This window comes from Phoca vitulina, unplaced genomic scaffold, assembly GCF_004348235.1.
Source record: "Phoca vitulina isolate PV1807 unplaced genomic scaffold, GSC_HSeal_1.0 scaffold8, whole genome shotgun sequence".
NCBI classification, from domain to species: Eukaryota; Metazoa; Chordata; class Mammalia; order Carnivora; family Phocidae; genus Phoca; species Phoca vitulina.
This window is the reverse complement of record NW_022589711.1, coordinates 12,137,041-12,161,759: the sequence shown is the minus strand read 5'-3', so window position 1 is coordinate 12,161,759 and position 24,719 is coordinate 12,137,041. Positions and strand designations below refer to the sequence as shown.

The 24,719-nt window shown below is 37.3% G+C and overlaps 1 protein-coding gene across 2 annotated transcripts in view; it reads left to right on the top strand.

The window, feature by feature from the left end:
• GBE1 (1,4-alpha-glucan branching enzyme 1) overlaps nt 1–24,719 on the top strand; it is a 275,317-nt gene that overhangs the window by 223,972 nt on the left and 26,626 nt on the right. For both annotated transcript variants that reach the window (XM_032406324.1, XM_032406325.1), the window contains exons 13-14: nt 16,777–16,961; nt 18,560–18,690. In XM_032406324.1, the coding sequence (XP_032262215.1) occupies nt 16,777–16,961; nt 18,560–18,690 (316 nt within the window). The remainder of the gene's footprint in view (nt 1–16,776; nt 16,962–18,559; nt 18,691–24,719) is intronic.

The window sequence follows — 24,719 nt, the reverse complement described above, 5'->3', positions numbered from 1 at the left end:
TTTTTTTATTGAAAATAGCATATTTTGTATTGTTTCTTTCAGCACTATACAAATACTTTCTAACCTGAAGAATGGAGGTTTACTTAGATCTCTGTCACACCCTTAGGCTTTTTGGTACAATTAGGTGAAATTCATCTAATTGTACGTCTGTAGGTACAAACATTTCACAAAACTGAAATGCTGCCCTTCCTACACACTCCAATCAAAGTACCAAAACACCCTTTCCACACAAGGAAGAAGGAAGCGAAACAGAAAGTGAATGTCTCCCCCTTTGAATCAGCTCTTTTAAAACAATCTTCTCATAACAATTCTGCCGGTATATCACTGGACAAAACTTAGACACAGAGCCATAAATGGAAGTTAGAAAATGTGTCTTTTCTTGAAAGCAGTTTATCTAGCTTGAACAACAACAACAAAAAAGGCTTCTCAGACTGAAGGAGAGATATATTTCTGACATAGGAGATGATATTTAAGCTTGTTGTTGAAGAATAGACAGGACTTCTGGAGGCAAAAACAAGCATTACAAGTCAAGGACTAACTAGAAAGATGTATAGGCAGGAAACATTGGCCATGATCATATTACTTGGGTCATCTTTTTGATGGAAGCAAGATCTGTATATTGGGAGATAAAGCTCAAAGGAGAGCAAAGAAACTTTCCTCACCCAGGGACAAATAATAGTGATGAGTATTTCTAAATGAAATAGTTTAGTGAAATTGTTGGATTGACAAAAGTTAAACACAAAACTGATCCAATTACTAATTGTATTGCTTTGTTTCTGTGTTAGAATTTTAGCTTGTATGGAAGCACAGAGAATGATTTAGACCAATGGAAAATGTTCTGGTTTATATGGAGGGGAAGGGTGGTGGTAGTTTTCATTGTATCAAACCTCTCTGGGACATTTGTGTATGATAATTTAAACGTCATTACTTTTAAGACATTAAAATTGTTTACATGATTTTGAACCTCTCTTTTAATTGCCTTCAAAGACAGTTGATAGGCTAATTCATAACCTTGTCATTATATTTTTTACCATTCAAAATCAGTGTTACCCAGAGCAAACTGAGACACCTGAAGCAAGTCAGTGCAAATACTGAGAACTTTTCTTCTCACTGTGGGAAGAAGTTCACAGTGCTTGCCACAAGCCATCATGCTGCTCTGGAACTTTTTTCTCATTTATTTGGCACCAGTGGCCTGAGAGGAAGCAAGAACTGACCGCAGGGAAGCAGAGAAGGCTAACTAGCTGTTGGCAGGAACTTGGAGCAATGGAAATATCTTCCAAAGGCAAACTGATACTGGTCCTTTGATTAAGTTATGAGCAGGTAGTTAAGTCTCTCTACTAGGGGGCTGGAGTTGCTGACTACAGAAGAAAGGCTGTGGGAGATGCAGAAGAAAAGCTGTAGCAGGCTGTGCCGTGAAAGAGCCTGATGTTCTGAGGCTTATCTAGCCTGGAATGATATCAGGATTGAATTTAACCGATGTCAGTCATGCCATACAGAGGCTTTAAGTGAACGGTTTCTTTCCAGTCTTATTTCCTATGGTTATATGCTTCCTCTTTCAATGTCTCTGCTTCGCTCTCAATAATTCATTAGGGAAATTTGTTAATCTCTATTACTATGTATGTTTGATGTGACCAAAAGGAACTAACCCTGACTCAGTGGTAGCATATCCTAATTATAGGCAAATTTTAGGGAAAAATAGCACAATTTGACTCAATTACTAAATTTTGGGGTCTAACCTAAAGTTAGAAGAGCCACAAAATCACATGTGTATAAATTTTGTAGTCATCCAATATATTGTTTTTCACATTTCCTGTTTTCTTGACTTGTTTTCTACCGCCTAAAAAGGTATGGAGTCTTTCAGCTGGTGCCCTGTTCACTTGCAAAACTTGTACACTTTTTACAATGATGTGCATTAGCAAATCATTTTCTAAGGCATTTGTAATATCCTTGGGAAAAATATGAATTCAGTTAGGATTGTATTAAATAACCTCGTTTTATTCCCCCACCATCTCTTCCTTAGTGTGGTTTAGTCCCCTTCTTTTCCCCCTTAAAGAATATTTTGAGTCTTCTGCTTCATGCAGCATCAGAATGGTTTCAGAACAAATGGCAGAGTCCACTACTGTTGCTGTGAATTTTCTTAAGAAAATACTGTGTAGTTTTTAAGAAATTATTTTTGTTCAAAAATGACAGTTTTCTCCATTTAGTCTTACATGTTTTGTTCATTTTTACTTGGTTTGATTATACTTTTATTATTTGTTTTAAATCAGAACGGTGCCACAAAAATTGCATGTAGGTCAAGGTATAATTAGCAACATGAGCCATTTGAAATTCTGCCTCTTAGTGGTGTGGCATTCAGAGTAGGAAAACACCCAAGGAGGCCTCAGGAAGAGAGAACCTAAGTGATTTATCTTCTCTCTACTGATTTACATCCCCTCCAACCCCCCACTATGGATGGGCTCCTCTGTATGCGCCCTTTTCCACCCGTTAGCACTTTCCTCTGTGTTTTTTTTTGGGGGGGGGTGTTTGTTTGTTGTTTTTAAAGATTTTATTTATTTATTTGAAAGGGGGTAGAGAGAGAGCAAGAGTGCAAAAGCAGAGGGAGGGAGAAGCAGACTCCCTGCTGAGCAGGGAGCCAGACGTGGGGCTCAATTCCAGGACCCTGAGATCATGACCTGAGCTGAAGGCAGATGCTTAACCAACTGAACCACCCAGGCGCCCCTCTGTGTTTTTTATGGCCCTCATTTTGCAATCAGTAAGGAAGCATTTGTTACACACTTTCTTTGAGTCCTTCCCCTTTGAACTGGGTGTTCAAAAGTAAACTAGTACTACAATAAAAAAATAAAAAAAATAAAAAAAAAAAAGTAAACTAGTACTTTCCCTAAGTAATATATAGCTTACTATAGGAAGCAGACATGATTTCCTTCGTTTTCTTCTTTCAACACATAATCACATTCGTGAATGTTCTTATTACTCAGTGTAGTTATTATAGTTCCTTATTTATTTGAGAGTGAGAGAGAAAGAGTGAGATAGAGAGAGATCACGATCAGGGAGGAAGGGTAGAGGGAGAAGCAGACTCCCCACTGAGCAGGGAGCCCGATGCGGGGCTCAAACCCTGAGATCTTGACCTGAGCCGAAGGCAGACACTTAACCCACTGAGCCACCCAGGAGCCCATCAACACATATTTAACAAATCCTCAAACGTGCACTATATGCCTGCTATCACATAAATTAAGTAATAAGGATAGGAGATGAAAACATAGTGTATCTATCCTCAGTCTAATAAAGAGACAGGCAGAAACAACAAAAACACAAAAATCACACTCTTTAATAATTGCTTTAATAAGGAAAAAAAAATTATACCTAAGTGGAAACACAAGCACCAAAGCTTTCCTGCAGGATTTTGAAAAGGCCTCATGGAGACCAAACAGCTGTAACATGGAGTAATAACATCAAGACAGCAGAACATGCAAGGCACAAAGGGAGCACAAGTCCGTAATAAATATACTTTATTTGTATACTTGATAGTGAAATTGGAAATATATCTTTACACATCCTTTTATAGCTTTTTTATTATCTTCCCTAATGTCTGTACCTTCGTAATAGGTTTCCAACTAATGTTGCTCAAATCAAGTACCTAGCGCCAGATACCATGGAAAGAATACAGACAATCTAAGTTTGAATACCGACTTCGATACCTTACACCTGCATCACCTTGGAGAGTCACATTACCCCCGATCTGTTGTCTGAAAATGAAAATAATGTCCCCTCCCAAACTGAAGGGTTATTGTGACTATCATTTGAAATAATTTCTAAAACTCTAGCACAGAGTCCATGTACATAGAGCGCTATTGCTTTTATTATTTTAATATAGTTTTACGATTTCATCTATTTAAATGTTCTCCCATAGTCTTGATTTAAATAAAAACATAATGAGATATACCATTATATATCATTACCCTTCAATATAATAATGCTAATTCTTTAGCATTTCAAGTAAGACTGGTTTATAAGTGCGTTTTCATTCATTCTACCGCATATATATGCAATATAAAGTTATTCTTATTTTGTACGTATGGACATTGATGGTTAAGAATGTTTTACTTTGGTTTGTTTTATTTTGACAGCCTTCTTCTCAAAACACTTGACCTAAGTATTTACTTCGTCTACTATCCTGTTCCTTGATCATAGGAACTTAACCATTTAAAGCAATTCTAATCATGTAGATAAGTGAAGGGATTGATGGGTTTGGCTGTGGTCCAAGCATAGTTCAAGTTGGAAATGTTTTCTTTCTGAACTGCCCAGAGCTCATTTGGCCATTGCTTCAAGACTTTTTGTGCATAATTTATCAAGGGGAAGACTGGGGAGAGCAGAATAGATGGAGGGTACCGACCAGCCTTGCTGCAGTGGCTCTCATCTTCAGCGCCATTCCTGGCCCCTGTCAGCTATCACGGGATCGGGGGCCTGGACTGTAATACCAGGTGGAATGGGAGAGCAGGTATAGCATTTGACTCAGGCCACAATCCCCTTTATCTAGGGGATGGAGGACTGGAATTTATCATGTATTTTATTGAAAATATTAGTTTGTAAATTTGTTATAGGAATTTTAAGGAAACCTAATAGTACACTAGTCTTTTTTCTGGATGTCTTAAGATATGGTGCATATTATATGCCATAAAACGTTTATGAATACAAAGCTTACATATAGTTAAGACAGACCGAATTTCTTCCAAATTTCTTCCTCTCCCTCTGCCCCTCCCCCCAGCTCGTGCTCACCCCCCACCCTCTCAAATGAATAAATAAATTTATGAATACAAAGCTTACATATAGTTAAGACAGACAGTTCACTCGCAGGTATTTAGTTAAATACTCCCTGTCAGAATATCCTAGAATAAACAAAGAGAAAAAGTAAAGCACTTCGTCCTCACAGCACAGTTTTCAGTTCTTTGGTTTTACCCTAGTCATCACTGCGATTGCTCCCTTTCCATTCGTGAATGTTCTCTCTTATTACTCAGTGTAGTTATTATAGGACTTCAGGTTTTAGTTCAACTGCTAGCACCTATTACTGTTGACCATTGTTTCTTCTCGGAACCCCTCCGTCCCCGGGGTCCGTCTCCTGTCTCCCACCCACCATGGTTGTCCTCATCTCTCTCTCTGGCCCTTCCTCCTCAGGCTTCTTTCCAGGCCTCCTCTGCCCCACCTCGCCCTGTGAGTGTTCCTCAGGCTTTCCCATTATACTCTCCTTCCTGCATGCTCTTCCCAGGCAATTTCATCCACACCCATGTAGTCAGTTACCCTGTATGTTTCTAAAACCCATGTACATGCTTAGTTTGCAAAGATGTTTTTTGTTTCTTAACACCACAGCTAACTTCTAGAATTCCAAGATTGAGTTTCTAAGACTGACACCCCCTCTCCCTGTACAGTGGCAGAGCTCCAGGCCGATCCTCTGCCTTGCGGTGCCACTGTCTCAGCACCTTCACAGCTTCTTTTTTTTTTTTTTTTTTTTTAAGATTTTATTTATTCATTTGAGAGGGTGGGAGGTGAGCACGAGCTGGGGGGAGGGCAGAGGGAGAGGAAGAAGCAGACTCCCCCACTGAGCACAGAGCCTGGAGTCGAAGGCACACGCTAACCCAGGCGCCCCACGTCTCTTTTTGTGGGGGGAGGCGGGAACGCGGGGAGATTTGCCAGTATTCTCTGCTTTCCTCTCCTACTACCCTTTGTTGTTTTCACTCTTAACCTTTAAGTCTTTTTTTTGAGGCCTCTCCTCCATACCCTCTCCAAAGGAAATACATATTTTTATACTTGTTAATTCTGTCTCCTCTATTAGACTATGAGATCTATGAGGACAGGGATCATACTGACCCACGTTAAACATGTTTTCTGATACACAGGATACATTTTAATACTTTTGAAATTATAATCTTGTGTTATAGTTGAGCATATGACCAATGTAGCGAGTCCTGGGGCTCAGAATATAATCACTGACTTGGACCTTTTAAAGGAGGAATTCAGGGGAGCCTGGGTGGCTCAGTCGTTAAGCATCTGCCTTCGGCTCAGGTCATGATCCCAGGGTCCTGGGATCGAGCCCCGCATCGGGCTCCCTGCTCTGCGGGAAGCCTGCTTCTCCCACTCCCACTCTGCTTGTGTTCCCTTTCTCACTGTGTCTCTCTCTGTCAAATAAATAAATAAAATCTTAAAGAAACCATGAGAGACTATGGACTCTGAGAAACAAACTGAGGGTTCTAGAGGGGAGGGGGTAGGGAGATGGGTTAGCCTGGTGATGGATATTAAAGAGGGCATGTACTGCATGGAGCACTGGGTGTTATACATAAACAATGAATCATGGAACACTACATCAAAAACTAATGATGCAGTGTATGGTGATTAACATAACATAATAAAATTTAAAAAAAAAAATCTTAAAAAAAATAAAGGAGGAATGCGCAGGAGAGGGGCTCCACAGGACAACCCGGAGATCTGGAGACCAAAGCATTTGATTTCAAAATAGTCTTGAGGATATTAAGAGGAACGGGCATTGAAGTTTGTTTGTTTTTAATGTTCTCTTTAGGAACATACCATATACACATATATATATGCACACATGTATATATTTATACACCTATATATGTGCATTTTAAGTGTATATATAGATACACTTGATATCAATAATGAGTTACCTAAAATCCACAGCATGGAGACAGTGGTGGACTTCAATGGTGAATCTGCAGCTGCACTGCTGAGTTTGTTCTGCTTGCTCCTTTATGTCATCTTCTGGATCTGATTGTTATACTTTGTTTCTGTGCCTCAAAAGAGATGATGTTAGATCTTTAACAGTTGTAGAGGGAATAGTCCAACTTTAACAAATATTAAGGGAGTACCTGTTGTAGGTATAAGACAGCGGAGCATACTATGAAGAAAAAAAAAAAAAAATTAGGCGTGGTCCCTGCCCAGAGCCATACTGATCAGTATCAAAGGTGGGCCTGAGGGGCGCCTGGGTGGCTCAGTTGGTTAAGCAACTGCCTCCGGCTCAGGTCATGATCCTGGAGTCCCGGGATCGAGTCCCGAATCGGACTCCCTGCTCAGCGGGGAGTCTGCTTCTCCCTCTGATCCTCCCCCTCTCATGCTCTCTGTCTCCCATTCTCTCTCTCAGATAAATAAATAAAAAATCTTTAAAAAAAAAATTTAAAAAAAAGGTGGGCCTGAGGAATGGATAGCAATTTATTTTTCTAAAAAGGGATATCACAGTCCCTGATTTGGAAAAATATTTTACGTTGTGCCCCACCCTTCGGAGAGTTGAATACCCACTAAAGGACTAGAGGAAAACCAAGGCATTTGATTTGAAAATAGATACTTCCTTTTTTTAAAAAATTTTTTATTGTTATGTTAATCACCATACATTACATCATTAGTTTTTGATGTAGTATTCCATGATTCATTGTTTGCATATAACACCCAGTGCTCCATGCAGAACGTGCCCTCTTTAATACCCATCACCAGGCTAACCCATCCCCCCACCCCCCTCCCCTCTAGAACCCTCAGTTTGTTTTTCAGAGTCCATTGTCTCTCATGGGTCATCTCCCCCTCCGATTCCCCCCCTTCATTTTTCCCTTCCTACTATCTTCTTCTTCTTTTTTTTTTTTAACATATAATATATTATTGTTTCAGAGGTACAGGTCTGTAATTCAACAGTCTTACACAATTCATAGCGCTCACCATAGCACATACCCTCCCCAATGTCTATCACCCAGCGCCCCATCCCTCCCACCCCCCACCAACTCCAGCAACCCTCAGTTTGTTTCCTGAGATTAAGAATTCCTCATACCAAGGAGATCATATGATACATGTCTTTCTCTGATTGACTTATTTCACTCAGCATAACACCCTCCAGTTCCATCCACGTCGTTGCAAATGGCAAGATCTCATTCCTTTTGATACTTCCTTTTAAGAGCTAGTCTTCAGTATAGTTAAAGAGGAGTAGGAACTAGAGGTTTTTTTTTTACATTCTTAAGAGGACTATACCTTATTCTCATATATACATAAACTCAGTATCAACAAGCAGTTCCATAACATCCACAGCATGGAGGTTGTGATAGGCTTTAATTAATTCCTAGGTAAAATTAGTATGCATTACAGTTTAGAGAAGCAAAACACACAAAGCTGCTAATCAAAATGTTCAGCTAATAGAGCTGGGCTTTTTTCATTAGTTGTATTGTCTCGAATTCCATCACTCGAATACCAGCTGGCTTCTTGTCAATTTATAGCTTGGACCTTTACATCAAACAGCAAAAAATTAATTACAGGAAAAGCAATCCCAATAGGAATTTTGTGCCTAGAGGTTTTACACAATTAACCAGACATGAATGGTGCTGTTTACAGAGGAAATGGAAAGGAGAGAAGGAACTTGGTAGAATTTTCTAGAATCATTAATTAACTATAGCAGTGTTAGTTACTTGCTTCCCTGTTTTGGTTTTAAAGTTACTTATTAGCCTGTCTTCTCATTTCTGGAAGCACCCAGTTCTGTTATTATAGTGAATGCAGTGAATCATGGCATGAACTGTGAATTTTCTTACAAAATATCCCAGGTGACCGCTCAAAAAATTACTGTCTTCCCTTCATTTTGAATTAAGTAACATTCTATGTATTACATCAATGGTCATAATCATAATTTAACAAGCAGATATATCATCCTTTGATGGTTAGTGCCAGGTTACTTGTAATGCATATTTTTGACTTGGATGGATTGTTCCCAGATGTCACAATCTTTGCCTCCATGTACTCAAGTTAGTTTAAATGCGACTTTTCTAAGTTTCTTATGCCCAAGGTTTGAAAAGTGCTTCCCTCAATTTAGGCTTTCACTTTTTTTTTTTTCTTTTCTTTTTTATATAGCTTAGAAACTCTTACCTGTGACCCATTCTTCTAGTTACTAACATTCTAATACAGTGAGTGGTACTTATCCTTTTTAAGACTCAAGCTCCCGGAGAATGTGAAGGAAACCTCTCTCCTCAGAAAAACACGCAGGTGAACATACATACAGTGTTTCACATGAAATATCAGGAAATCACCAGCAATGCATGAGCTCCAAGTTACAAATGCCTGTTGCATTCTTTGAGGAATATATACATATATTATGTATGCATGTATATATAACATTTGTATATAATTTAGAAATATACATACATATATTTTTTTTATTTTGTTAAATTAAAATACTCATTCATATTATATGTTTCTTATTCCAGCAAGTTATCTGTACTAAAACAAATCAGTTACCTTTTTTGCCATCACCTGAATAAATTTAGATTTCGTATCCATCTTTATATAGCAGCCCTTAGTTATAAGCTTATTTGGGTGGTCATATTTCACTGCACTGTCTCAAGTGCTGCCACATTCCCTAAGTAATTTGTAGACCATCGCTGAGAAGAACATTCTTAACTTGTTTTAATGATAGTATTTTTCTTCATTAGGTTTGTGAGCTGTGAGCTAGTGTAAGATACTAACAGGCATTCTCCAGTTTTCTCTGTTCAGTCTGAGAATGGTTCACTATTATTCCAAGGTCACTTTGAAAGTCTTTCTGTGATTTGCTTCCATTTATTTTATGCTTGTGTTTACAGTTTTGAACCAAATATGAAATTTAATGTTGCATTTGCCTACATTAAAGTTAATTTGCCCCTTGTCAGCTCATTTACAACAGAGATAACATTCAAAAGCCACCCTGTAGAATGTTTTGTCTGCAGTCACTAATGTAATTTTTTCTATCTATTTCTTTGTTGTATGCAACTTTCTGTATCTTTCAGTTTAAATGAAGCCTCTCCAGGAAAAGATTTTCAGAAAATCTAAATTAGTCTCTAATAGAGATTAATAAATGATTCTCTAAGGTCTTCATCATACCTTGAAATTTTTAAATAGCTCTTTTTTCTAACTTAGAAATTCAATTTCATATTCCATAATATATAAATATGCTTATTGGAATGTTTTTTAAAGTAGTGACTTTATACTCATAAAGGATAAATGAGGTGAAAGTTAAAATACATAAAAAATCCTAAATTGTATTATGACACCAAACATTTGTCCTGCTTTCATCTTTGTCTTTTATTTTTCCAAGTACTGAATTTGATCTCATGTAATAACCTTTTTTATTAATTGTTACTAATTTTTAGATATGCTATTAAAAAGATAAATGTTTAAAATTGACAAGTCTTGGAGTACAATAAAATGAAATCCTAAATTTAAATGATGAAAAATGCTTTTAAAGTAGAATATTAAGCATATGCATTAAGGAATATAATTTTGTGTGTGTTGAACATTATTTCCAGTAACAATTTGTTAAGTTGTGCCTATGTCTTCAAATGATTAATAATGTTCAAAACTTGAAAATGTTTTCTCTTAGAATCATATCTGCTTTTTACCTTCGCAACAGCTATTTTTTATATTCAGTTTTCTTAGGGAAATATTAGACAAGTGTACAAAGATGGATTTATAAGATTGCTCATGTTTTATAGTACTAAAATAATAGAAAAAGCCAAAATGACTAACATGAGGAAAATGATTAAATAAAATTGCATTGTATGCACATAAAGTGCCATCATGGGGAGATATATATACTTATTGACCTGGAAAATGCTTATATTAAAATTCAAAATAGCATATGACTCTATTTTTGTTCAAAACAAGTTATAGATAAGTAAGATAGTTGGGTATCCATATATAGATATAGAGATATAGTTATAGATGTAGATATAAATGAAAATAAATAAAATATTTACCAAAAGGAAAACAGTGATGTCTTAGTCTACCTTGGCCACTATAACAAAATACCATGGATCCGGGAGCTAACAATAACAGAAATTTATTTCTCGTGCTTTCTGGATTTTCGAAGTCTGAATGCCAGGAAGGTTGAATGAAGTCCCTCTTCCTGTTCTCAGACTTCTAATTGTATCCTCGCATTGTGGAAGGGGCTAGGGAGCTCTGTGGAGTCTTATTTATTTATAAGAATGTTAATCCTATTCAGGCTGGCTCCACCCTCATGACCTAAGCATCTCCCAAAGACCCCACCTCCTAATACCATCACATTGAGGATTAGGATTGCAACATAGGAATTTGGGGGGGGGAAAGTAACATTCAGACCATAGCAAGTGGCTATTTTATAAGATTTTAGATTGTGTGTGTGTGTGTGTGTTTAAAGAAAATAATGTGTGAGTGTGTTACTTACATAATAAAATAAAAGAAAATATAATACTAAAATAATAGTAACTAATATTTATTGTCACATATTATGTGTCTTGTACTCTTCTAAATAATTTGTATATCTTAACCTCATTGCAATTGTGCTACTCTTAAATCCTTATTTATGCTATAGATTATAAGGATGTGAATTTCCATGCTAGAATGTTAGAAATAGATGATAATGTGATTTCACATTGTATCCATTTTCAAATGGAATTAGTGAACCCTTAAGGCTGTATCCAGTGTGTGTGTGTGTGTGTATGTGTGTGTGTGTGTGTGTGTGTTTCTGGGGAGCAGGATCTTAGCTTTTAATCAGATTATGAGATGGGTTCATACCATCCTCAGTAGTTTTGATCAAACTCACTATTCAATTCTATACTGATGAAAACTATACTTCCAAGGAGGAATACTAAGAGAGAAAATAAACCATACAGTGGAGAATTTATATTTTCACCTTCTTAGTCTACCTGAGACAGTTAGAAAAGATAGCAAGCAACAGAGGCTGTAACCTGAAGTCACATTTTCAAGAAGGGTGGGGAGAAATGAGGAGATGGGAGAGGCTCGAGTGTCAGTAGTGTTCCAGCCAAAGGAGAACTGTGGTTTTAGGAGGTTCCTAAAATGTTAATTTTAAGTGGACTATAATCAACTGTATACTATATGCACTCTAAGTATATATATATATATATATATATATATATATATATATATAGTATATGTGATAATATATATACTATTAGTATATATGCTATAAATAACCCTTGAGAGCTTGTTCAGAGGTTTTGCAAGATGAACATGTAGGAATAATGAAGGAAGAGACCAGAGAGGGGATTCCTAACATAGCAATATGATTTGCCCCATCCCTGTGGGTGTCTTGTAGCAAAATTATTTTCACATCCAATTCTGCCTTTTAAAAATCTAAAATAGTAGATAACTCAAAGGTCATTCACACTGGGCTTAGGGAAATTGGTTTGTATTATTAAATATATGAATAAATGCATCCGTGTACAATTTCAGTACTTTAAAGAAAGGAATAAGGTTGTACCATGAAAACTAAGTCAAGAGGAGCCAACTAACTAGTTGCCTGTGAATTCATCCTGGTTACTTGTATGCCTGCTGCAGAGTACAGCTGGTCAGTTCCCTCCCTCATCTATTGCCTCATCTATTGCCCTTTATGTAATTCTTTCCTGAACAACATCCATAAGTGGACGTGTGTATCGTAAAAGCCTGTGTACATTGAAAGCTGAGAGCTGCCAGGCCCTGTGCCCACTGCCTCATTTACCATGTTTGAATCTTAAAAGAACTTTCATGAAACATATTATCCTATTTTACAGATGAGTAAACTGAGCACTGGAGAAATTAAATTGCCTAAATTCACTCATAAGTGGCTCACTCAGATTAAAACCCAAGTCTCTCTGTGTCCATGGGCATCATGTTGCCTAACTGTCTTTTTGTTAGACATATAAAGAACTTTCAAATCTCAACTCTGTTTTCCTTCAGGGAGTGGCCTTTGGCCCTCCTGCTTTCAGTACAGGGAGGTTGATGAAAATGTAGATTCCTGCCTGGGACTTCCCCCAAAGATAATGAATAAGGTAATGAATGTTCATCCGGAGGATGAACATTTTTAACAAGCTTCCTTGGAATCTATATGTTTTCTCTGGAACATTCCATAGATTGAAAAGCACAGCTCTATCTACATTATTTCATTCCTCTACCAAATCGGTGGTAAGATAACAAGGCCTGGGTTTTTGGTTTTTTTGTATGTGTGTTTGTTTGTAGCATTTGTCACTGACCATCCTTTCTGAGACTCTTCTTAGCCTTTGATGTATTTTTTCTTGATGTCCCTCTTACTTTGCTAACCATTGTTCCTCAGTTTTTTCTAATTAATCTTCCGCCTGCAGTTCCTTAGGATGCTGTCCATGGGCCTTTGTCCTTTTGTGGATGTAACTACTGTCTTTTATTGAGGCCTTAACAAATTACTCTTGATTCTCACCCCTCAGTTTTAACTGAATTTAAGTACCTTATTTTTATCAATGTTACTGTATATCCATGAATGCCTGTGTATTCTTCAGGTCTTAAATTTAGCATGCCAAAAAACTCACTATCTCCCTCCCACATGCTTCCTCTGTCACCATTGTTCCCTAGTGTGGTTAATGCCGGCACTACTCAGTCCCCTGAGCTTGAAACTTCAAAATTGCTCTCAGAGTTCCCTTTTTGTTACAACCTACGTTCATCAGGCAGCATCCAATCTTGTTATTTTCCTCCTCAGAAATGTCATTTGTTTTTTGTTTGTTTGTTTTGATTTGTTTGAGTGTAGTTGACACACAATGTTACATTAGTTTCAGGTGTACAATATAGTGATTGACAGATTTATACATTATTCGGTGCTCACCACAAGCTTAGGTAGATCTATTACCATGCACCTCTATTACAATATCATTGACTTTGTTCCTTATGCTGTGCCTTTTATTCTGTGATTTATTCATTCCATAACTGGAAGCCTGTATCTCCCACTCCCTTCACCTATTTTGCCCATCCTGCCCCAGAAACCATCAGTTTATTCTCTGTATTTCTAAGTCTAATTCTGCTTTTTGTGTTTATTCTTTTTTTTTTTTTTTTTTTTTACATTCCACACATGAGTGAAATCATAGGGTATTTGTCTTTCTCAGTTGGACTTGTTTCACTTAGCATAATACCATCTAGGTCCATCCATGTTGTTGCAAATGGTACAACCTCATCCTTTTTATGGCTGCGTAATATTCCTATTTTTTATACACATACACATGCACACACATACATACATACACCACATCTTATCCATTCATCCATCAGTGGACACTTAGGTTGCTTCCTTATCTTGGCTATTGTAAATAATGCTGCAATAAACATGAGGGTGCACATATCTTTTGGAATTAGTGTTTTTGTTTTCTTGAATAAATACCCAGTAGTGGAATTATTGGATCATATAGTAATTCTACTTTTAATTTTTTGAGGAACCTTTATACTGTTTTTTACAGTGGCTGTACCAATTTACATTCCCACCAGCAGTATACAAGAAATGCCATTTGAATCATTCTTTTCCTCATTCCCACCGCATCTTGTCATCTCTTACCTTACACTTTGGATTCCATGTTAGCTTTCCTACTATTTAACTATCCCCAGTATCTAGTGTCTTCTTCACACTGTAGAGGTATTTTAATAATAAATGCATTTGAACTTCTCATTCCCCTACTTAGGAAATAGCCTTTAGTTCCCTACTGCCTGAGGTGTAAGCTCCTAATTTTATGAGGCCTATCCTAATCTAACCTCATCTTGTCTGTCCCACCTCTCTCCTTACCACTAACCCTATTTCATGGCTAAACCAAACTCCTCACCACATCTCACCTTCTCAAGCCGATGCATCTGCACATGTCATTCCATTAGCTTGGAGTCTCTGCCCATGTACGAGAGGTCGGTCATTCTTTGCACTGTATTTCCATGGTATTTATTTCTGACAATATGATGGAGTAGTAAGAGTCAGGGTGCTGAAACCAGACTGTCTGGATTCATAGATCCCAGTACTTAATAAATGTCTGTGACTCAGCTTCCCTACTTACAAACTTGAGATAATAATAGTACCCGCTTTAGTGTTGTTGAAGATGGAAAGGATTGATTCATGTGTAGTGCATGTGCCTAGCGCACAATAAGCAGACATGAAGCGTATGCTGCTGTCTCTACTGTGTGATCGTGATGACAGTGATGTAGCTAGTCTCCCCCAGAAGAGGCGGAAGGAAGTGCTCATTAATACTGTAGTCAACCCAGAGTCCATGGCCATACCAAAATAACAGTCTTGTGCTTATAGAATGCCTGGATCCAGTTTGGAGGCTACTATACTTTAGCCAACTCATGTCATTTCTAGTCTTTCTAAAGTTCTCCACTAGTTGAAATTTCACTAGTACTTAGACATATAACTTTCCCCAGGCTGGCATTCCCTTCCTTAACAGTAAATAATGTGCTCCTCTACAATTCTGAAGGTGCATGAGTTCGCCAGTTGAATGGATGTTGGAGCAGGCTGTCCCATGGCTACACCATGGGACAGGCTCCAGACCTAAGCCGAACTCCAAAGCATGGCAGAGGGAAATTCCTTGTGTCACTTGAAGGCATCCTAAAGTAAATATAGGCCCATAGAGTCAGAAATCTGGTTTTCTCTCCTCTGTCACATTGCAGGTAAAATTGTAAAGAATATTGTGTAGACTGAAATACTAGAATTTAGCAAAATGTTTGCAGATGCTTTAATTCTTATGAAACTGCTGCAGACATATTTGTTTGGATGCTATTTTTACTTTGATGACTATGGTTCCAAAAAGTTAAATGCAAATTCCAGTGTTTCTTAGCAGAGTTTACTGTTTAAAGCAACTCTACAATAAAACATTTTGAATTACATCCTAGTTTACTAGTTTCCTAGTTTTTATTAGAATATTAATGTATTAGTTTCTTGAATGTAGGACACTCTTGTATTGGCTGTAGTACTTCTGACACAAAGGAGATGTTCATGGCTTAGAAAATTGCATCATCAAAGTGGCAAATGAAAGTAAACTTGGGAAAGCAGTATTTAATTTTTAAGGGGGAAAAAGAAGCTATAAAGTAGAAATCCACCTTGGGGAAAACAATAGGAGCCTATCTATTAGACAATCAATATCTAAATTTAATTTTGAGAATGAAAAATACTTATGTGTTACTATTTTATTTCATTTTTCCAGTGTATTGAGTTTCTGGTTCTCATCATTACAATGATAAATAATATTTAAATGGTTCCAAATCAAGTGTCCTGGCTAAACACAGATGCGTGCACTTGCACGCAGACACATTTGAAATTAAGGATACACAGCTAATGGTAACATGTAGATCTGAGAAAGAAATAAGGAAAATGAAGAACAAGAGTGATGACTTGGGTTTCTATGGCACCTGAAGTTTAAAACGTACTTGCCTAATGTGTGGATGAGGTAGAAAGAACTCATTAAAATCTTTGGATTTTAATCAGAAGAACTAAATTTTAATGGTTGCTTTTATGCTTATTATCTGTGTAAAGTTTGGACAAAAATGTCCAAAGCTTTGGATTTCTCATCTGTGAGATGGATATAATGAAGAGCCCCACTGAGGATCAAAACATAATGTGCATTCAAAGCCTTGAGAAATTGTAAAGCATTGTACAGATTACAGAAATGATGGAAATAGAAATTTTGGAAATTACTCAGAGATATTAGAGATAGTTTCAGAGATGACCTGAGTATGATAGAGATAAGTGTTCTCAGTTTGTGCATGAGGAAAAGGAGGCGTGTAACAAGGGCTGTATGGTTGAGCTAGAACCGGACCCTGGAATTCTGAGTCCAGATGTGGTCGCTACTCTTTGTGCTTCACTGTGATGTTTTTGAACCAAGGTTGTATATCATTCACAGGACACAGCTGTGGTAAATTATAACCTAATGGATTTTAAGGACTTTAACACATGTAATTATTGAGTCACCTTAGCAAGAAATGCTAATATTACTGGGTGAGGCTTATATTTGTTTTTTAACACAGGTAATGAATTTGGGCATCCTGAATGGTTAGACTTTCCAAGAAAAGGAAATAATGAGAGTTATCATTATGCCAGAAGGCAGTTTCATTTAACTGATGATGACCTCCTTCGCTATAAGTTCCTAAATAACTTTGACAGGGATATGAATAAATTGGAAGAAAGATGTGGTTGGCTTTCAGCTCCACAGGTAAGCTCTTTATTCTAAATATTGTGTTTTAGTCACCAGGGTTGCACATGCTTGGAATGGCAATCGATTTAAATCTATATGCGATCTTCTAAACACCACTTCATTATTCAGCGTGTAGTGCCCTGGAACATACTTCAGGTTGTCAAAACATGTCACTGAAGTCTCTCCAATAGATAATGAAAATCTTAAACACACTGCCCTGCTTACTTTCCTGTTTAGTTTGTTGTTGGTTAAATTTAGTAATTTTTATTTCAATTGGTTAAAATAAATGACAAAAGCTCGGTGTGGAGTCCATTTTGGAAATTGCTGTGGAAACATCTTAATTGTTTTGACTGTTTTTCTTTATATAAATAATTTTGCTGTCATAAAGGGACTACTTTGACAACATGTAGATTTCTTTATTCCTTCCCCCCCCCCCTTCCTTTGCTGGTCTCTAACTTGTCATCTCAATAGATGCCATTATACCTGCATGCTGTTTTGTATTTTTCATGAGCCTGACTCTCCTCTGGAATTAAAGTCTCAGTTTTCAGTAAGTTTTAGAAAATGTAATTAACAGGTGCAAATTTTATACAGGCTTTTTTTCCCTTGCAAAAATTAGCATATAGTATGTTACTTATAATCCATTTTACTTTTTACTGGTGCTATTTGAAATTACTGTTGATGTGTTTTTACTTTGGTGTCTATGATTTTTTTTTTTAATGGTTGAACAAAGGTACTTATATATTCACCAAGATTGACTACCTGACACGAATGCCCTAATCACGTTTATTAGTAATGCAATTTCCAGAAGAGAGAGCAAAATGATGCTCCTTTTCAACAGGAACAATGTTGAATTCCAAAAGGCATGCTGTTTACTCTAGAGCCTTAGTTCACATTGCTAAATTACTAAGAGTGGTGCTGCTGATATTCATGGAAATAAGTCCTTTCAAAAACGGAGCTGCAAGAGGGTGGTGTTGAAAAAGCAAAGGCTTCTCACTGCCTACTGTAAAACATGGTGTATAAAATGGGAGACTTTGTAGATATAATTTCTTTTCAGACCTTCTCTTTTATTAGGAAAAAAAGATATATTGTAAAGAACATTAGGTTGCCATTGAATCTGACAAAGGTGTGCAATAATGTAAAGCTTTTAAGATACTACAATTTCAGAAATCCCAATACAATAACAATGTTACCTTTTATTTTAAAACGTAATTTTATGTACCTTACCTCATTAATCTGGGAACTAAAAGTCTTAAAGAAAATTCACTTGTAAACATCCAGAATACACACACACACACACACACACACACACACTTTATATGTAACATAGGTACTGTATTCTTAAAACCTAAGCCACAGTGCTAATCCTCTGTGCTTTATTTGAAGTTGTCAATGACTAGTGAGATTTTTATACTCTTTAAGCAGTTTTTGAGATTTTGGTTAGTGTAGGGTTTGATATGGCAAAATTGCAACATGTTAAAAAAATATAATACATTTTCACTTGTTGGCTTAATGACTAAGAGATCTATTAATAAAGACAAAAACAACTTTTTAATAAGTAATTTGCTTATAGCAGCATCCATAATGTAATAATGTAATATATGTGTTAATTCTTGCAGGCCTATGTGAGTGAAAAGCATGAAGCCAATAAGATCATTGCTTTTGAGAGAGCAGGTCTTCTTTTTATTTTCAACTTTCATCCAAGCAAGAGCTACACTGATTACCGAGTTGGAACAACGCTGCCAGGAAAATATCCTTTTTGTTGCTGGTGAATGTAACTGTCTGCATTCAATTATTTATTACATCATAGAGAATAAGAAAGACCAATGCAGATCTTGGTGACAGTAGCTCTCAGTTACTCTTTTGAAAAATGAGGGACTTAAAATAGTTGATAAATCTTTGCTCTGCTTGGTTATACTGAATCAATCCTCAGCTTCATTCTGGTTCTAAAATGATTCTGAACATTTTTTTAAACGATATTTTGATCCAATATGCAATTCAGGAGACAATTACAGTTTTTCTTTATGAAAATATTTTGTAAGTTTCCTTTAAGAATTGTCTCTTTTCCCTTTCTCCACTGAGAAAACAGACAAGAGCTATAAAGATAGCTTCCTTCCCTTTTCTCTTTCCTGTCTCCTCAAATGCAGGATATAGCTCACTTTTGAAGGCCTAAACTGGTACGGAATCAGGGCATTGGGAGCGTGAGCAAAGGAAATGAGAGGGAGAGTGTTTTTGATATTCTATATATTCATTTACTCATTCATTTACTTGTTTCACAGATATTTGCTGAGCACCTACCCATTGAACACCAGTGTACCAGCCCTGTGCAAGGTGCTGGAGAGACAGGAATTCTCCTGGCAGATGTAGTCACTGCCCTCGTGGAGCTTTTAAACTAGTGAAGAAGAAAAACATTAGTAATTGTAAGTTTGATCATTGTTGCAAAAGGAAAAGTGCAGTGTATTTTAAGAAGATAATGACTTACTAGATCCATGAAAAAAAAAATTACAGATTCAGGACCTAGCAACAACCCAACACAAATTTTTAAGCAGACCATAGAAATAATGTTCTTCTCCCCTGAAGCCCTCACAATGATCAATGTCTGCCACCTGAACAAGGTGGCTGATGCCAACATGAAGGCTGATGTGTCAGGATCTCTAGCTATAATAAAAGAAACCTCCTGTTCTACTGGCTCAAATGGTAAGGGAGATGTATTTTGCCACACCATCAGAAGTCCTAAGGTAGGGTGACCCCAGCACCGTGACAGTATCCTCAAGTTCCCTGGTTCATTCTGTCTTTCTGCTTCCAACTCTTAGGGTGCCACCAACACCCAAAGGATGGCACATAGTTGCAAGACAACAGCCATGGTTCCAAATGTCACCTTCTGACACGACAAAAGTCAGATAGACCTCTTTTCTCTTTTTAAGAATGAGGTCACTTAAACACATTTTCTTTCATCTTCTATTGACCAGAATTCAGTCACACATCCCCAAAGAAATATCTAGGAAGGAGAAGCGTATTGCCATGACTGGCTGAATCAGGGGAATTACCCTGGAGTTTCCAGGAAGTGGAAAGTGGACTCAGGAAGTGGACTTCTGGGGTAAGTCGTTCCCCAGACAGACCGTTTCTCCAACAGTGAAGAAGAAAGGGCCAGTGCTGTCTAGTTAAGTAGCCTGCGGCACCTGCCACTCCCCTGCGCTGTCAGCGAGTGTGGTGAGAGGTGGTTCCCTCCCTGTGCCTGCCGGGCAGAGCACAGTTCCACATGCCGTCAGAGCATTTAGGAGACATGGCTGTCACTGTGACGAACAGCCCCAGGGTGCCCCAGTTGACACAGAGAATGCTCCGTCAGTGTGATGGAATTTCCTGCACCAAAGATGCACTTGTTCCCGGAAGCAAATGTACTCACCGTTTTTATAAAGAAATGCAAATAAATGCTAGACGTGTACCATCTCATACGTGACCCCTCTCAGCTCCAAACTGCTGAAGTAATGCCCCTAGACTCACTCCCCGTATACCTGAAAATGTCATATAGTCAATATGCAATCAAAATAATAATTTTTTTATAATCAAACCAAAATACATTTACAGTACACTTGGGAGCTACTTTAGTCTTTGTTAAGCACTATCCTTGACCCTAAGTCAGTAGGAGAGAAGAGATGTATAAAACCGAACTAGGATGTAAGTCATAATGCAATAAATGGGAAGGGGGCAGGAATGTTCCACGGGAGAACAGGAGATAAGTAAAAGAAAAAAAAATAAAGTGAGAGAAAGAGAGAGAGAAATTGATTGATGGAGTGATTGATTTAAGGAAAAGACCTTTAAGCCTGGATCTTGAGAAATGATAAAATTGTAGTAGAAAAAATTGAGGAGGGCCATCTTAGCTGTTGGAGAACATAGAACATTCTTAGATAATGAACAGCACAATGTATTAATTGGAGAATGATGACCCTAAAAAGGAATAAAAGATAAAGCTGAAAAGATAGATTGAGATCACATAATAGAAAATTTCAATGCTATATTAATTAGTTTAGACTTTTTTCCATAGTTCTATATTGAATCACTGAAGGTTTCTGAGTTAGGGAGCTACCTGATAAGAATGTATGCTTTAGGAAAAGTTCTCACGGACCCCGTGTGTAGGAGAGCTTTCTTGAGGAAAGAGATGGGAAGTACAGATATTAAGTATGAGAAATTACAGTACATGTAAAAGATAATTAAGGCATGAGCTAAAGGAATGACAATAGGATAGAAAGAGGTATATGAGCATTTTCTTAGAGTGAAAGAACTCAGCAATTGTTTGGACTTGGGATGAAGAAGAGAAAATACAAAGTTTCACTTTAAACAAGGGGAAGAATGGTAGTGGTGTTATTACTTAGGATACCAAAGCAAGAAAGCAAGGAGGAGTAACCAGTTAGGGGAATAGAAAATATAAGTTTAGGGGCGCCTGGCTGGCTCACTTGGTAGAGCATGCGACTCTTTTTTTTTTTTTTTAAGATTTTATTTATTTATTTGACAGAGAGAGACACAGCGAGAGAGGGAACACAAGCAGGGAGAGTGGTAGAGGGAGAAGCAGGCTTCCCGCCGAGCAGGGAGCCCGACGTGGGACTCCATCCCAGGACCCTGGGATCATGACTGAGCCGAAGGCAGACGCTTAACGACTGAGCCACCCAGGCGCCCAGCATGTGACTCTTGATCTCAGGTTGTGAGTTCAAGCCCCATGTTGGGTGTAGAACTTACTTTAAAAAAAAGTGTATATATATATATATATATATATATATATATACACACACACACACATACACACACACACATATATATAAAGAAAATATGTTTAATTTAGGATTTTGATAAATGTAAACACATAGAATATCAATGGTGATGTTTAGAAGAAAAATCTTGACTCAAGCCACGTTGATCTCCTGTGTAACTATGTAATCTATGTAATTTTAACAAATATTATTAAGTGAAAACATAAATAATAGCATATTTTATGAAGTAGAATCTACCCAAAAGTTAATTTTATTTAATGATACAATATTACACTGTACATGAAAGTCTATATTTTGTGTTTTGTTTTGTTTTTCTGAAGTGATCTCTACACTAAACACGGGGCTTGAACCCATGACCCTGAGATCAAGAGTCAGATGCTCTACCAACTGAGCCAGCCAGGCACCTTTCTAGTTTGGTTTTGATAAAACCTTGACACAAATGGAGTCTTCTGAAATTTGGTGATTTATCTAGATGTCTATAGGCATCCGTTATACAGAAATTCTCTATATTAAACACTAAATGTTTTACCTTAGTGACCCCTTTCAGAAACTGTACTCATTAAAAGCTCTAATTATGTAGACACCTGGGAAAATTGGGCCATATCTTCATATAAGTAAAACTTGAACCCTTGATCATCTATTGCATCTCTAGGAAAACCTTGAAGAAAATATTCTTGGTTCTTTTCTTAGAGGGATTTTGTTTTCTACAGATTTGTGCCCACTTAGACCTTATTTACTCTTGCCACCTTTCTCATTCTTCAATTTCTGTCAACAAGCTGTAACTAATTCCCATACGTTACCGCTTCCTCTGAGGACATTTACATTTTAATAATGGTCTCTTTGAAAACTCAAGAAATATGCAAGACCTCATGGACTGGTTATCTCATGTAATAATTGTTTTATAACAAAGATTTTTTTTTTTTTTGAGGGGAGGGGAGCAGGAGAGAATCTCCAACATACCTTAAACCACACCTAATTAGCTACAAGTTCATAACACCAGCTTTAACTCTTATATTGATCTTAAAACCTTCTGGATTTCGTGATGTTCTATACTCCAGTGACCCAGTTCAGTGCAGAAATAACATTTGTAAGTTCCTCCACACATCACAGCTAACCATCAATAGAGCACATTCCAGTCCTAGGAATCTCACTATTTCACAAGGTAAGCAATTCTAGGGTTTTGTTTTTTTTTTAAATATTGCCTTAAACGTATGAAAATAAATGCATTAATTCTGTACTCTGGCTCCAGCACCTGTTCTACAAGCCGCCACTCAGGTCAGAAGGGCATTTAACATGCTCCTCACAGTACTTACCGCTCCCTAGTCTTCCCTCTTCCAGACCAGATGCCTCTGTTTTCTTCAGTAGATTCTCATGATACTTTCCAGACCTCTTAACCATCGCATCTCCCTCATCAAAATACACTCGGCATGGTGCCCATCCCTCTTACATCATGTCTCCAGAATTAACAGCACAATATTTCAGATAGAGTCCGGCAAGTATGACTTAGAGTACCCCATTACCTCCCTTTATCTTGATACTACTCTCTTATTAATATAGTCAAAGGGAAACTAGCTTTCCTGGCAGCCATCACATATTTTACTCATATTTGCAACCAAATAAAAATCTCTAGTTTTTCTTGATGTGTACTAACTAGTATAATATCATAGCTCCCTTATTCTTTTTTATGATTTTATTTATTTGCGAGAGAGAGAGAGCAAGCACAAGCAGGGGGAGTGGCAGGCAGAGGGAGAAGCAGGCTTCCCCCTGAGCAGGGAGCCCAGTGCGGGGCTCGATCCCAGGACCCCGGGACCATGACCTGAGCTGAAGGCAGACGCTTAACCGACTGAACCACGCAGGCACCCTATTCAGCTAATAACTTTAACCTAAAATCCCACATTTAACATTGAACATGAAAATATATATATATTGGTTTTTTGCCTCTAACCTGTTAATGGGGAAGACAACAGTTCTCTGTCATTATGATGATTGTACTATCTTCCATAAGCAGCAGATATATCTATGCTTTCTTTCAGCTCTTATTGTTCCAAGCTTAGCTTTAAGAGTTCTTTTTATTATCCTTAGCATTTTACAAGTCTCATTTCTTTTTGGTCTTTCATCTTTCTGACTTTATTCTTATACCTTTACACGACATTGTAGCTCAGCATTATAGAATCATTTCAGATAGGGAAAGTACAAAAAGTTAGGATTTCTATGCTGTATTTTCTGACTTTGCCAAAGTGTTCTGTGCCATTGGTATTTCCAACTACTGAGCCAGTGATTTGAATACAGATTTTCACTGTGAAGAATCCACAGTGGCAAGATTGGTTATATTAATCAAGTCAAGAAATTCATCAAATTTTTAATTCCCTGGAAAGCAGGATTTGGTGCCAGAACAAATTGAAAGTTTCTAAAGAAGTCATTTGAACTTCTTCTGTCACTGTGAAAGATAAACCTGTGAACAGGTAACATGTCTGAATTCTTGAGCAGTTCCATTTTTTGAACCCGTATATCCAGTATATCAAATAGCAAGACATCAACTTTCACTCAAATCTGTGGAGGATGGGTGGTGACTGTCTTCCCAAGAAACTGTTGTAAGGTGAACTATTTTGGGGATAATGCCAGGCAAAGCAGAAGAAACACTTAAAGGATGCCTTTAACTATCACTTCAAAATGAGATGATACATTTTGGAAAGCTAAAAGAAAAATCGGATTTGTATCACTAAGGTTTTGGAATGTGGTCTTAAAGGTGACAGCTAAAAGGCATAGTATTGTTTCTGCAACAAGAATCTATAGCCGTATTCTAGAAAATTAAAAAACACACACACACACACACAAAAACCCTTTGCTTATATACTATCTCACGTTGGTCTTTTTAGCTGCTGATCTTCAATGTAATAACCACCAACATTCTTTAATTAGTAAATAGCAACGTGTGTGATGCAGAACTCAGATCTAAACATATAGACAAGTAGGCTGGTCATACATTTCATACCTAGGAAGATAAAACACACTCTCT